Source organism: Hypanus sabinus, chromosome 3 (assembly GCF_030144855.1).
Source record: "Hypanus sabinus isolate sHypSab1 chromosome 3, sHypSab1.hap1, whole genome shotgun sequence".
Taxonomy (NCBI): Eukaryota; Metazoa; Chordata; class Chondrichthyes; order Myliobatiformes; family Dasyatidae; genus Hypanus; species Hypanus sabinus.
In genome coordinates this window covers 31,071,371-31,087,302 of record NC_082708.1, presented here as the reverse complement: position 1 = coordinate 31,087,302, position 15,932 = coordinate 31,071,371, and the positions used below count along the sequence as shown (strand labels likewise).

The following is a 15,932-nucleotide window of genomic DNA, read 5'->3' as shown; positions in this document are numbered from 1 at the left end:
GAACTACCTTTTTGCGGTTTTAGAAAAATTTGACCTCAGTCAAAGTTTTATCTCTTGGATCAAATAGCTAAATTTATGTCCTACTGCTTCTGTTCTGACTAACTCTCAGCAATCCCAGTTGTTGAGCCTTAAACGTGGCACCCTCAAGGATGCCCCTTAAGTCCTTCTCTGTAGAGTCTCTGGCGATTGCATTTCGAAGCTGTCCTGAATTGACAGGGATCTGGAGGGGGGGTGTTGAGCATAAATTTTCTCTTTAAGCTGACGATTTACTACTTCTTCTTTCAAATCCGTCCACATCCTTACCTCCAATGTTTTCTCTTCTTGATCAATTTAATTTATATCAATTTATAAACTTAATCTTCATAAGAGTGAACTTTTTCCAATTAATAAAGAAGCACAAGCATTAGTATTTCACAACCTCCCCTTTAAAGTAGTTGATAATCAATTTACCTACCTTGGTATTACAGTTACAAGGAATTTTAAGGATCTTTTTCTCAAAAATGTTGCCAATCTTTTGTATTCTACAAAACAGAGTTTGTCACAATGGTCACCTTTAACTATGTCATTGGTAGGCCATGTTAATGTTATTAAAATGTATATTCTCCCTAAATTTTTATACTTATTTCAATCTATTCCAATTTTTATTTCTAAAACCTTTTTTGATTTCTTAGACTCTATTATTTTGTCCTATTTGTGGAAGGGTAAGTGTTCTAGAATTAATAAAGCTTACCTTCAAAAATCTAGGCTGAATGGGATTACCTAATTTTCGCTTATATTATTGGGCAGCTAACATTCGTTGTCTTACCTTCTGGTCTGTTTTTTCATAGCCAGTCTGACTGCCCTAAATGGGTGGCAATGGAGCTGAATTCCACTCTCTATTTCTGCACTTCTTGGATCTGCCTAGTAGTTTGCCTAGACTAATTGTCAATCCTCTTGATAGACACACTCTGCGAATATGGGCCCAGTTTAGGAAATTTATGGTTTCTATGGCTTTTCCCTTTCTAGTCCTATTTTACATAATCTTTTTTTACCTTCTATGCATGATTCAACATTCTATGATTGGTATAGAAAGGGCATTAGGTATTTTGAAGATCTTTTCATTGATAATCGTCTCACATCTTTTCAACAACTTTCTGCTAAGTGTAATCTACCTAATGCCCATTTCTTTAGATACCTCCAAATTAGACACTTCATTAATCCTTTATTACCCAACTTTCCTGAGATGCCTGAGAAAAACGCTATGGACTAGTTTCTTTCTATTAATACATTGGGTAAAGGCTCAATATCTTTTATTTGTGATAAATTAGCACCCTTTGGATAAAATCAGAATGGCTTGGGAGCATGACTTAAATATTCCCTTTTCTGATGCGGTTTGGGACTCTATTCTCAAGTCAGTTAACTCAACTTCTCTTTGTGCTCACCACTGTCTTTTACAGTTTAAGATTGTTCATAGGGCTCATATGTCCAAATCTAAATTGTCTCGATTTTACCCTAATATCAGTCCTCTTTCTGATAAATGCAAAAGTGGCGAGGCTTCTCTCATTCATATGTACTGGACCTGCCCTAGTCTAGAGAAATTTTGGAGAGATGTTTTCCTAACTTTATCTCATATTCTGAATTGCCACTTAGAACCCAACCCTCTAATTGCTCTTTTTGGTTCCTTGGGTGAGATGGATATACATATGAGCTCAACTAAATGTCGAACACTATCCTTTGCATCTCTTCTGGCTAGATGTCTAATTCGTCTTAGATGGAGAGATGTTTCCCCACCCACGCACGCTCAATGGCTCAATGAGATTATGTCCTGTTTAGACCTTGAAAAAATTCACTACTCGATTCTTAATTCGGACATAAAGTTTCATAAGGTCTGGGGACCTTTTATTGAATATTTTCATAAAACCTTTCTTCAGATTAAGTTTTTTTCAGTCCCTTACTTTCAGCTTTTTTTTTGGAAGTAGGCATTATTATCTTCTGTTTTTACTTGTATTTACAGTTTTGGGGGTTTGAATCTTCTGATCTATATCTCCAACATTTTGCTCTGGTTGGTCCGGAGTTTTTTTCTTTGTGGGATGGGGGGGAAAACCTAACTTTACATGACTTTAATTAGAGTGCTTTTAAATAACTATTGTGAATTATATTATTATTGTATGTTTATCTTGCACTGTATTAATTTCCTATTTTGTTTTTGGGTTTTTTTTTGCTGTAACGTTGTAGAAAACGCATTATAAATAAATAAATAGCTAGATAGATAGATAAATAGAAAGGTCTGTTCACAAGTTATAATAGCAGGATAGAATGTCCTTGAGCCTGGTAATATGTGTTCTCAAGTTTTTGTATCTTCTGTCCAGAGGGAGGAGAAGAGAGAATGGTTAGGGTGGGAGGGGTCCTTGACTATGTTGGCTGCTTTCCTAAGACAGTAGGGAGCATAGACAAAGTCAACGGAGGAGAGGCTGGTTCTCAGATGGACTGAGCTGCATTCACAACTCTCTACAATTTCTTAGTTTTGGTTAGAGCAGTTGCCATACCAAGCTGTAATGCATCCAGAGAGGATGCTTGATATAGGACATCAGTCAAAATTGGCGAGGATAATGTTGACAGCATCAAGTTGAGTTTCACAGTGGGGAAAAATAGAATTTGGAATAACAAAGATCTCACTGGGAAATGAAGGTGAAATGTATGTAGAATCGAGAAGGGTCTCAACCCAAAATCTTGGCTGTTCATTTCCCTCCGCAACTGCTGCCTGACCTACTGAATTCCTCCAGGTTCTTTGTTGCTACAGATTCCAGAATCTGCAAAACTGCTCAGATCTGTGTTAACCTCAGTTTCACTTGTTTTGTTGTTGGAGCTGTACGAGTAAGTTTCTAGCCTAGTGTTCATCAAAATGCATTCAACGTTGTCTGGGTTTATACTGTGTGTTGACTCATTATATTATGTTTTTGACTCTCCCTTTCTTAGGGCTACAACAAGAATATTTCTAAAGCTGAGCTGATCGTCCGGTTTGCATTTCAGACCTCCATTACAGTTTTGTCTATTGCATGTCCATGTTCCCTGGGACTGGCGACGCCAACAGCTGTGATGGTGGGTACAGGTGTGGGGGCTCAAAATGGCATTCTCATCAAGGGTGGAGAACCACTGGAGATGGCACACAAGGTCAGTGGCTGGAAAGTGGTCAAATAAAAAAAACCTCCATGAAAAGTAATAGATTTTTTTCACCAGCAAAATCACTGGGTGAATATTTTGATGAGCAACCAAGGGCTTTTTTTTTAATACCATAGGGCATTCATTTATGATGAGCGGAAGGAAGTTTAAAGCAGATCTAACAGGAAAACGACCTCTGGCTGCTCATTCCAGATACCAAAGCCTTGTTGGAGTCTGGAATGAGCTACCAGAGGAGGTGGTGGAGGCAGGAACAGTAACAAAATTTGAGAGGCATCGTTACAGGGTTTTGAATAAGCAGGTCACAGAGGAGTATGGAATAAATGGGGGCAAGTGGGATTAGTTTAGATAGACATCTTAACCAACAAGGGAAGTTATAGTGTGGGAAGAAGAGACTGGATGCAACATGTCTAAGGTTGTTGATGATAGTAACTTGTGGGAAAAGCAAATTGCATAGAGGATGTAGAGAGATGTAGATAGGCTAAATAAGTGGGCAACGTTCCGGCAGATGGAGTGCAATGTTGGTAAAGGCGAGGTCATCCATTTTGGAAGTGAAAATAGAAGATCAGATTATATTTTTTTATATGATGTAAGACTGCAGAGTACTTGGGAATGTTTGTATTTGAATTGCAAAAGGTTGGTTTTCAGGTGCACCAAGTTATCAAGAAGGCAAATGGAATGTTGGCCTTCATTGCTAAAGGAATTGAACTTAAGAGCAGGGAGGTTATGCTGCAACTGTACAGGGTACTGCTGAGACCACACCTGGAGTACCGTGTGCAGTTCTGTTCTCCTTACTTGAGGAAGGGTATATTAGGTTTGGAGGCAGTGCAGAGGAGGTTCACCAGATTGACTCCAGAGACGAGGGAGTTAGCCTATGAGGAGCGATTAAGTCATTTGGGATTATACTCATTCGAATTCAGAAGAATGAGAGGCGATCTTATAGAAACATATAAGACTACGAAAGATAGTTGGACTAGAACTAGGGGACATAGTTTCAAGATTTGGGGGAATAGATTTAGGACTGCGTGGCCAGATTCCATTCTGATTTCATCTATAAGTTTGCAGATGATACCACCATATTGGACTATATCTGAAAAGTAATGATAAGTCAGAGTACTGGAAGGAGATAGAAGCCCAGTGACATGGTGTCGTCACACCAACCTTTCTTTCATGGTCAGCAAAGCAAAAGAGCCGATCATTGACTTCAGGAAGGTGGAATGGTGCACATGCTCCTGTTTACATCAAAGGTGCTGAGGTTAATTAAGAGGGTTGAGAGTTCCAAGCTGATGCCATGGCTGAGAAAGCTCACCAGTGCCTCTACTTCCTCAGGAGGCTAAATAAATTTGGCATGTCGGCTTGGTGTTCAACTGCTCTCTCCATGACCACAAGAAACTGCAAAGAGTGGTGGACACACCACGGCACATCACAGAAATCTGTCTTCTCCATGGACTCTGTCTATACTTAACACTACTTCATTCAAGCAGGCAGCACAATCAAAGATCCCACCATCCGCAGGCATTCTCCTTACTTCCCATCCCACTGGGCAGAACATACAAAAGCCTGAAAGCACATATACCCAGGCTCAAGGACAGCCTGTACCCTGTTATAAGAATATTGAATGGTTCCCAAATACAATAAGATGGATTCTCGACCTCACAGTCCACCTTGTCGTAACCCTACTCTTCCTGCCTACCTGCACTTTGCTTTCTCTATGACTGTAACAATTTATTCTGCACTCTGTTACAGTTGGCCCTCTTTATCCATGGGGGATTGGTTCCAGGACCCCATGTGGATACCAAAAAACGCAGATGCTCAAATCCCTTATATAAAATGGCATAGTATTTGCATATGACCTTCACGCGTCCTGCCGTATACTTTAAATCATCTCTAGATTACTTATAATACCTAATGCAATGTAAATGCTATGTAAGTAGTTGTTATACTGTATTGTTTAGGGAATAATGACTGAAAGAAACGTCTGTGCATGTTCAGTACAGACGCAAACATTGTAGCTCTTCTGGGAACAGAGCTGATCCTGATTCTCCCGTGAACTTTAAGTTTTTGAGGCTGTAGCGCTTTGCATAGCAAGCCAGCCATCCCTTACTAGCTTTAAACTCCTTCCTCCCGCTCACAACACAAGTAGCGAATGAACAAGACACGAGGCAAACAATGCTCAATTTCCGGGTTTTCCTGATCTGCGATTGGTTGAATCCACACATGTAGAACCCATGGTTAAGGAGGGCTGACTGTATTGTTTCCTTAAATGCATCATTTTAATGAATTGATTTGTATGGATGGTTTGCAAGACAGGTTTCTCACTGTAACTTGGTATATGTGACAATAATAAATCAAATTCATGGATATGGTGGCTCAAAGGTTTTGTTTCTATATTGTATGATTTGACTCTGTTAAATCAGAAATCATATGAATTTCTATTTCTATTCAGAAATTCCTATTACTTCCATCTCTTGGCCAGCTTTAACATTCTATTGATCATGACTTTTACAGTGATGGCTTATAAGATCTATTTGCAGAATCCTACACAGTTTTAAGTAGAGCTTGGTTCTTTTTGAGTTGTCAAAGCAGCAGTGATTTCTTTACTGTGTCTGGGGGTGCTGAGTGAGTTACTAAAACATACAAGATAGAATTTAATTTTTATCATCTAATCTTGTTACGTGGTTTAATATTCTTATACTTTAGAGGAGAGACTGAAAACTGAAATTGAGAAAAAATGATAACTTGCATTTGTGAACTTATTTTGTTGTACTGAATACAGCTATTGTGTCTCTAGATAAAAGTAGTGATGTTTGACAAGACTGGTACGATTACACATGGTGTTCCAAAGGTAATGAGGGTTCTCATACTGAGAGATCTAGCTGAACTGCCATTGAAGAAACTGCTTGCAGTTGTTGGCACCGCAGAAGCCAGCAGTGAACATCCTCTTGGAAATGCCATCACTAAATATTGTAAAGAAGTAAGTCATGGACATTCCCTCAAAGCTTCCACTAATCTCTCAATCAATTTTAAATAGACCTATAAAATACTTTTTTTGGATTTCACAATGATACACCTGACCACAGATTAGTGGCAGGAGTATCTATGGAAGTGTTGATCCAATGTTATTTTAAATACTCTGTAAAGTAGCATATAAGCTATCTTCTCTTTTTCAACCATTCTCTTCTTGTAAAGGTGAAGATAATACCAGGCTCAGCTTTCAAAAAAATAACAAAAAAACAGAAGTCTTCTCCCACTCCATCTTCCTACCACCACCAATCTCTGTTCCTGCCTTTCCACCCTCAATTCCACCATGAAGAGTGAGTAACTTGCAACTACAAATTTTCAAACCTTTTGTCCTAACTATATTGGCTAATTTCAGATCTAGTTCTAATATCCTATAAATAGTACTAAATATTACTAATATTTTCTTATATTGAATTACCCTGAATTGCATGGAATACTTCAGATCTGGCTGAACTCATAGGATTTACAAATTCAGCAACATATGTTCAATGCCTGTGTGCTTTAAACACAGAGCAAATTCGCATTTCTATATCCTTTCAGGATTTATGGACCAACAATCAATTTTTTAAATCTCTTCTTCGGTCTCATCAAAGTTTTGCTATTCAGGGAATATATTTAGTTTTCATTTCCCATAGTAGGCCACCATGAAATTTATTTCTTCCTTTATACTTTTCCTGAACTACCTTAGTTAGTTTCTCCACTATTTTCTGTTTTATTTCAGATTTTCAGCAATGGCTGTATGGATTTAACATCAACTTGTCTTACGGTAAAGTTTTTCTGTCTATTTCAGGAACTTGGGACAGACGTGCTTGGGTACTGTATGGACTTTCAGTCTGTTCCGGGCTGTGGCATTAGCTGCAAAATTACCAATATTGAAACAGTGTTGAGGGAAAGTGAACGAAATCTCAACAAACAAGGGGAACAAAGCACACATTTAATGCAGTTTACTGACTCACCTGCCACACCGTTCTCGCAGATTACTGAAGGAGAAGGTAATTATTTTACTTCTAAATTTGCAATACTCTTTTTTGGATGAAATCGGATTCATGGCACCAGTAAACTTAATATAGTGAAGCTATTGCAACTTCATTTTTGCCAGTGAAAGCATCTGGTTTAAAATAATGATCTTTGTCATTGTCGAGCCCATAAGAATATGTGATATGAGAAAGGATCCACCATTTGATACTAAAGCCCACAAAGTTGCTGAAACTTCTCACAAAAAATCAGGAAGAAAATACATAGAAGAGCAACACACACACATTGCTGGAGGAGTTCTGCAGGTCAGGCAGCATCTATGAAAATGAATAAACAGTCAACATTTTGGGCCCAGATACTTCAAGACTCATGAAAGGTCCCAATGAAGGGTGTTAGCGCAAAAAGTAATCTCTTTATTCCTTTCTATAGATGCTGCCTGACCTGCTGAGTTCTTCTAGCATTTTGTGAATGTTACTCTGGATTTCCAGCATTTTGCAGAATCTCTTGTGTTCATAATGCAAGAAGAGCAGCATTCTAACTCTTCTCTATATTACTGAATACCTGTCTTCCTTAGCAATTTTTTGACATCCTTTTGACTCAGATGTCACTTAAAGATCAGAATGATACTACTTGGTGGGTAATGGAGGAATAACCATATAACAATCACAGCACGGAAACAGGCCATCTTGGCCCTCCTAGTCCATGCCGAACTCTTAATCTCACCTAGTCCCACCTACCCGCACTCAGCCCATAACCCTCCACTCCTTTCCTGTCCGTATACCTATCCAATTTTACCTTAAATGACACAACTGAACTGCCCTCTACTACTTCTACGGGAAGCTCATTCCACACAGCTATCACTCTCTGAGTAAAGAAATACCCCCTCGTGTTTCCCTTAAACTTCTGCCCCCTAACTCTCAAATCATGTCCTCTTGTTTGAATCTCCCCTACTCTCAATGGAAACAGCCTATTCACGTCAACTCTATCTATCCCTCTCAAAATTTTAAATACCTCGATCAAATCTCCCCTGAACCTTCTACGCTCCAGTGAATAGAGACCTAACTTGTTCAACCTTTCTCTGTAACTTAAGTGCTGAAAAATGAATTAAACTTTTTGTCATCTTTAGGTGCAGTGGCTTCCCAGGTCTACTCTGTGTCCATTGGAAACCGGGAGTGGATGATGCGCAATGGATTGCATGTTGGAATTGATGTTGATGAGGCTATGATTAATCATGAAACCAAAGGACAGACTGCAGTGCTGGTGGCAATTGATGGTAATCAATCCAACCATGGAGTTGCAATAGTTAATTTACAGCAGAACATGATTAAGATTGTAAATTATAATGCAAAAGGAATGGCAACAATCCCAACTATCCCAGTAGGCGATTTAGGCAAAATTTATTTGACTCACCTTGAATAATTTCATGTAGGCTCATGGTCATGAAGTACAGCACAGAAAAAGGCCCTTTGGGCCATCTCGTATGTGCAATCTATTTGTCTGCCTAGTCCCATCAATCTGCACTGGGACCATAGCTCGTCCATACCCCTCCCATGCATGTAACTATCCAATTTTCTCCTAAATGTTGAAATCGAACCCACATTCACCACTTCCAGGCCTGGGGAAACTGACAGGTTTAAGGGATCAAACACAGCAAAAGCCCCGGTGGCGGGGGTGGGGGGGGGGGGTGTAGAATTGCTTTTACTGCATTACTCATGGGATTGAGTTCAGGGAGTCGTTATTGAATAAATGAGCAAAGAAGGTTTCACAAAAGAATTCAGAAACTGCTAATACTGGGAAGGTTCATATGAAATGAGTCCAAATAAGAGAGTGAAAAAAAAGTTTAAAATGAACTGGAAATTTTAGATAAATATAATATGTTGGGACTTGATGGAGACTAAGGAATTTATGGTTGTACTGAGTTTAAACTATTCTGTATATACTCAGTGACTACTTTATTAGGTACATCCTGAATGTAATAAAGTGGTGAGAGAGAGAGAGATTATATAATGAGTCAATTATTATCCCAATTTGACAGAAATAATAAATCAGTAAAAGATGATGACTAATATTGAACTACTTACTGAATCCATATAAAGTTTAAATCACTTTGGGTCAGTATAAAGTTTGAAAGTTTATGTCTGTATTTTTCTTATATTTCCATGTTGTATTAACTGTGTTGTTTCTGGAAAGGTGCGCTGTGTGGGATGATTGCAATTGCAGATACTGTCAAACCCGAAGCAGCCCTGGCTGTGTGCACCTTGCAAAGTATGGGAGTAAATGTGGTGCTCTTAACAGGAGACAACTGCAAAACAGCAGCAGCAATTGCCAGCCAGGTACCTGTCAATAATATCTCATTGCTCCTCACATACAGAATGCCCTGCTTTTAATTAATTATAAAGCAGTATAGCACAGGAATATGCCCTTTGGCCCAGAAAATGAGGTATATTTAAATCCCAATTTTTGATTTCTGCGCAAGAATTTTATCTTTCTTGTGCTACCTCTAGAAAGGTTTAGCACAAAACAGAATGGCTGAGGAAACTCAACGGGTCAGGCAACATCTGTGGGGACAAAGAGCTAGTCAACATTTTGGGTCATTTGGAGGGGAGGTAGCAGGTGAGAGGGTGGGGTGAGACAGTAGCTGCTAAGTCGAGTCAGGTGAAGAGGATGATGGTCAGAGGGACCTAGATGGTGGAGAAGAAACCCAGGTGGACAGGTGTTGGGGTGATGTGCACAAGGAACTGTGACAGTTGAACAAAGGGAGCAAGAACAAGTGGCCCAGAAAGAATGTGAAAATAACTCCAGGGACATGATTTAACTGAAATTGGAAGATTCAGTGTTCATACCACTGGGCTGTAGGCTACTCACATGGAATACAAGGTATTCTTTTTCCAGCTTGGCCTCATCGCAGCAGTGGAAAAGGAAAAGGGCAGACAGGTCTTTATGGGAAGGGAAGTTGAAGTGACAAGCTATTTGTTTTCTCTCTTTCTCAATCTTTACTCAGTTTCTCTTTTCATAGATCTGCTTGAACCGAGTGTTCTCAGCATTCTCCGCTTTTTAGTTCAGATTTTCAGCATCTGCAGTTCTTTGACTTTCTTCGATTTGAAAGCCCTTTCCAATTCTCAAAGCACTCCATCCTAGTATGCAACCAAGAAATTAGCTTAACGATAAAGGTTTGTTGATATGTTGATTAGAATTGTCTCTGAGCACTAAAGAATAATCTGATGCATTGACTTCATCTTTTATCTAAAATACAAATGCAATAGGATAAAAAGGTTGAAAGGTTCATTTATTATCAAAGTATGTATCCATTATATCACTCTGAGATTTGTCCTCACCAGATAGCTACAAAGCAAAGAAAAGCAAGGAGGTCGTTCAACCCTCCCCGCACAAAAAAAATTACATTATGCAAGAGCATCGGCTACCCCCCAAGCAGAAAAACTAATTGGACAAACTGTTAGAGCATCAAACCCCAAATCCCCGTACAATGAAACACTTAAGGATCGCGCCAAATTTAGATTGTGCTATGGCGAAAAGAGCATCAATTTCCCCCCCCCCCCCCCAGTAAAACAGATCTGGCAAAATGTGAGAACAAACCAAAACTCTCCCCCCATCACACAATAAAACCTTACAGAAAGCACCAAATTTAAATTATTCAGTTGGAAACAAGAAACACCTGGCAAAAACACAGAATGTAAAAGATATAAACTTGAAAAGAGTCTGGTCCAATCCATAAATTGCAGAACTCCAGTAACATCCTCCAGCAGTCTCAAGGGAGAGGGCAGAGGCAGAACAGCGAGGGAGTTAGGACATTCTCACACAGACACCTTATCCAGCAGCATTGAGTAATAGGCTATCCCACTGTTAGAGCTGAGATTTACCAAGCTGGATCCAAAACCTGCTGATGCTGGAACTCCAAGCATTTTGTGTGTCTTGCCCTCTTCCACTAACCTGCCAACATGCCTGAGGTTGAAGAGGTTCCAGTTCAAGAGGCTGCAAGTAGGGACTGACGATGATAGACTTATCTTTAAGCAAGTCCAATTGAAATGTAGATAGCACAGAATAAAAGATGCAAGAGATTTCTGCAGATGCTGCAAATCTTAAGCAAGATGCATAAAGTGCTAGAGGAACTCAGCAATTCAGGCAGCTTCTATGGAGGGAAACAAACAGTCAAGACTTTTCAGGCTGAGATGCATTATCAGGACAGCATCAGAAAAAAGATGATTATAAACACGAAACCTCCCCTGCAGATGCGGCCTGACCTGCTGAGTTCCTCCAGCATTTTGTGTGTCTTACTATAATTTACTTGTGCTCCTGATTCTTAATCACCGTTGTAAAGTTTCAAAGGCTGAGGGACAAACTGATAAAAGTACATTATATCAACTTACAGGAGGCATAGATATGGTAAGTCTTTTTTCATAGGGTGGAAATGTCAGACACTAGAGGCTATAAGGTGGGAGAGCAAAAGGTTAAAGGAGGTTTGCAAGGCATATCTTGTAGGACATGTGTCTAGAATGCTTTGCACAGACATCATGGGCCAAAACCCTGTACCTGTGTCATACTATTGAATGCTCCATGCAAAAGCAAAAGGCAGGCAGCAGAAACAGGGAAGTCACCCAAAGAGCATATCCTATGCTCTTATCTATGTACTTATCTAGATAACTTTTAAATGTTGCTAATGTGCCCAATCACTATTACTGACCCCTCATTCCAAATGTGCACCACCCTTTGCATGAAAAAGATGCCTCTGACATTCTTAAATCTGTTGCTCCTGATCGTAAACCTGCAGAATGTAGAACATAGAACAGTACAGCATAGGACAGGCCCTTAGGCCCACAATGATTCGCCGAACTTTTAACCTGTGCCAAGATGAAGCTAACTTTCCCTCCCGCATAACTGTCCTTTTTTCCTTCATCCATGTGCCTAAATAATGTTCATGGTTTTTTGAACCCTCTCCAATTTCAGTACATCTGTTCTAAGCTAAAGGGCCCAAAACTGCTCACAATACTCCAAGGGAGGCCTGTCCATTGCTTTCAAAAGACTCAACATTAAAGACTTGCTTTTATATTCTAGTCCTCTTGAAATGAATTCTAACATTGCATTTGCCTTCCTCACCACAGACTAAGTCTGCAAATTATCCTTTAGGGAATCCTGCACAAGGACTTCCAAATCCCTTTGCGCCTCAGATTCTTGGATTTTCTCTCCATTAAGAAAATAGTGTACCTTTCTATTTCTTCTGCCAAAGTACCACTTTGGTACCATCTGCCACTTCTCTGTTCATTCTTCTGATCTGTCTAAGTCCTTCTGTAGCCTATTTCCTCCAGACTACTTGCCACTCCACCTATCTTTGTATTGTCTACAAAATTTGCAACAAATCCATCAATTCCACCAACCAAATCATTGACATATAACATAAAAATAATATAGTCCCAACAGAGACTCCTGTGGAACAACAGTAGTCACCAGCAGCCAACCAGAAAAGGCTCCCATCATTCCCATTCTTTGCCTGCTGCCAATGAGCCGCTGCTTTATCCGAGCTAGAATCTTTCTTGTAATATCATGGGCTCGTATCTTGCTAAGCAGCCTCGTGTATGGCACCTTGTCAAAGGCCTTCTGGAAATCCAAGTTCACTACATCAACCGATTCTCGTGTCTGTCCTGCTTTTTATTTCCTCAAAGAATTCCAACAGATTTGTTAGGCAAAATTTTCCCTTAAGTAAACTTTTCTGTCTATGGCCTATTTTATCATGTGCCTCCAAGTACCCCAAAGCCACATCCTTAGCAATCAACTCCAACATCTTCCCAACCACTGAGGTCAGACTAACTGGCCTCTAATTTCCTGTCTTCTGCCTCTGTCCCTTCTTGAAGAGTGGAGTGACACTTGCAATTTTTCAGTCTTCTGGAACCATTCCGGAATCCAGTGATTCTTGAAAGATCATTACTAATGTCTCCACAATCCCTTCAATGATCACCTTCGGAATGCTGGAGTATACACCATCTGGTCCAGGTGACTTTCCTTCAGACCTTTCAGTTTCACAAGAATTTTCTCCCTAGTAATGGTAACTTCATACACTCGATGACCCCTGATACCTGGAACTTCCACCATATTGCTAGTGTCCTCCACAGCAAAGATTAAAGCAAAATACTTAGTTTGTCCGCCATTTTGTTGTCCCCCATTACTACCTCTCCAGCATCATTTTCTAGCAGTCTGATATCCATTCTTGCTTCTCTTTTACACTTTATGTATTTGAAGAAACTTCTAGTATCCTCTTTAATATTATTGGCTAGCTTACTTTTGTATTCCATCTTTACCTTCTTAATGATTTTTTTAGTTGCTCCATGACTATGAGCTGTATGTTCCTATTTTTCTAGATTTGACCTCTGTCGAACAGTAATATTTCACACTGGGAGAACAAATAATTGTTGAATATACACAATGATTGGTAGGGCCCTAGAGCATATTGAGAAATAGAGGGACTCTGGTGTACAAATCCAAACATCCCTGAAAGGTGACAGCACAAGTAAGTTGATGAACGTGGAAAAGAAATATAAAATCTAATGCTTCCAGGCCTCTGTGATCTCTGCCTTTGAGACCAATGTCAGAACATCTTTCAAAAGGGTGAACCGTTGAAAGGTGTCAGGTCCTGATGGTATACCTGATAGGGCTCTGAAAACCTACGCCAGTCAACTGGCAGGTGTGTTCAAGGACACCTTCAGTCTCTCACTGCTGTAGTCAAAAGGGCTACAATCATACAGTGCCCGAGAAGAGCAGGGTGAGATGCCTCAATGGCTCTCTTTCAATTGCATTTGCATCTACTGTGGTGAAGTGCTTTGAGAGCTGGTCATGGCCAATTCAGCTCCAGACTAATCAAGGGCTTGGACCCACAGCAAATTGCCAATAACCACAAGAGGTTTATAGTGGATGCAATCTCACTGGCTTTACACTCATCTGGATCACCTAGACAATAGTAATACCAATGTCAGGCTACTGTTTATTGATTACAGTCAGCGTTCAACACAATTATATCCTTAGTTCAAATCAACAAGCTCAAAAACCTTGGCCTCTAAACCTCCATCTGCAACTGGATCCTTGACTTCCTAAATGGGAGAGCACAGACTGCGCGGATTGGAAATAACATCTCCACCTCTCTTGACAGTCAACACTGGTGCACATCAAAAATGCATGCTTAGCATGCTGCTCTACTCTCTCTCTACCCCACGACTGTCTGGCTAGGTATAGTTCAAACAGCATCTACAGATGGTGACGAGGAGGCGTACAGGAGCGAGATAGATCAACTGGTTGAGCGGAGTCGCAACAACCTTGTACTCAATGTTTGGAAGACCAAAGCATTGATTGTAGACTTCAGGAAGGGGAAGTCAAAGTTCTAAGTTGAAAGTACATTTATTATCAAAGTATGAATACATTAAACAACCTTGAGATTCATCTCCTTACAGGCAGCCACAAAACAAAGATGCTGAAAGGGGATAGCTTCACTCAACTTCACTTGCCCCATCACTGAAATGTTCTCACAACCTATGGACTCACTTACAAGGACTCTTCATCTCATGGTCTTGATATTTATTGCTTATTTATTTATTATTATTATTTCTTCTTTATGCATTTGCAAAGTTTGTTGTCTTTGGCACACTAGTTGTACACCCAATTGGTGCTGTCTTTCATTGGTTCTGTTATGGTTATTTGATTTATTGAGTATGCCTGCAAGAAAATATATACTTCAAATTTCTGAACCTTGAACTTTGAGAATGCCATCACCCCATAGCTTGGCTCAAAGCCTATTACCTCCAAGCAGGAATGCTACAAGTTATGTACCAAATGAAATCTAACTCAAACCAGGATCTATACAGTACAGGGTCATGGCATGCGTTATAAACAGAGGAATTTAGGAATGCAAATGCATAGTTCCTTGAAAGCAGAATCACAGGTTGATAGGGTGGTGAAGCAGTCAGGGCATTGAGTGTACAAGTTGGGAAGTTACGTTGCAGTTACACAAGATGATGACAAGGGCTCACTTGTGGTATTGTGAACAGTTTTGGTCACTCCAATATAGGAAGTATGTCATTAAACTAGAAAGAGTGCACAGGAGCGCTTTACCAGGATGTTGCCTGGATTTGGGAAGCTAAATTATAAGAAGTTGTATAGACTAGAACAGAGAAGATTAAGGGGTAACCTGATAGAGGTATATAAGATCATGAGTGACATACACCAGATGAAAACACATAGTTATTTTCCCAAGGAGGTAGTGCTTAAAGCAAGGTGGCATAGTACATTCAGTGCCACTTTATTAGGTGTATCTGTAGACCTGCTCCTTAATACAAATATCTGATCAGCCAGCAACCCAGTGCATAAAAGCATGCAGACATGGTCAAGAGGGTCAGTTGATGTTCAAACCAAACATCAGAGTGGGGAAGAAATGTGATCTAAGTGACTTTGACTACGGACTGATTGTTGTGCTAAACAGGGTGGCTTGAGTATCTTAGAAACTGCTGACCTCCTGGAGTTTTCATGAATAACAGTCTGTAGAGTTTACAGAGAATGGTGCAAAAAAAAAGTCCTGTGAGTGGCAATTGTGTGGACAAAGTGGCCTTGTTAATGGGAGAGGTCAGAGGAGAATGGCCAGACTGGTTCAGGTTGACAGGAAGGTGATAGTAACTCAATAAACCACGAGTTATAACAGTGGGGTGCAGAAGAGCATCTCTGAGCACCCAACACAACACAGCAAACCTTAAAGTGGAGGGGCTACACCAGCAGAAAACCATGAACAT

At 40.0% G+C, this 15,932-nt stretch overlaps 1 protein-coding gene across 5 annotated transcripts in view; it reads left to right on the top strand.

Moving 5' to 3' along the window:
• LOC132391151 (copper-transporting ATPase 2-like) overlaps window positions 1–15,932 on the top strand; it is a 113,561-nt gene that overhangs the window by 82,217 nt on the left and 15,412 nt on the right. For all 5 annotated transcript variants that reach the window (XR_009511098.1, XM_059963980.1, XM_059963981.1 and 2 more), the window contains 5 exons: window positions 2,956–3,150; window positions 5,948–6,130; window positions 6,968–7,169; window positions 8,279–8,425; window positions 9,343–9,485. Coding sequence is in view for 4 of the 5 variants with exons in the window: in XM_059963980.1 (XP_059819963.1) it covers window positions 2,956–3,150; window positions 5,948–6,130; window positions 6,968–7,169; window positions 8,279–8,425; window positions 9,343–9,485 (870 nt within the window). In the remaining variant the exon portion in view is untranslated. The remainder of the gene's footprint in view (window positions 1–2,955; window positions 3,151–5,947; window positions 6,131–6,967; window positions 7,170–8,278; window positions 8,426–9,342; window positions 9,486–15,932) is intronic.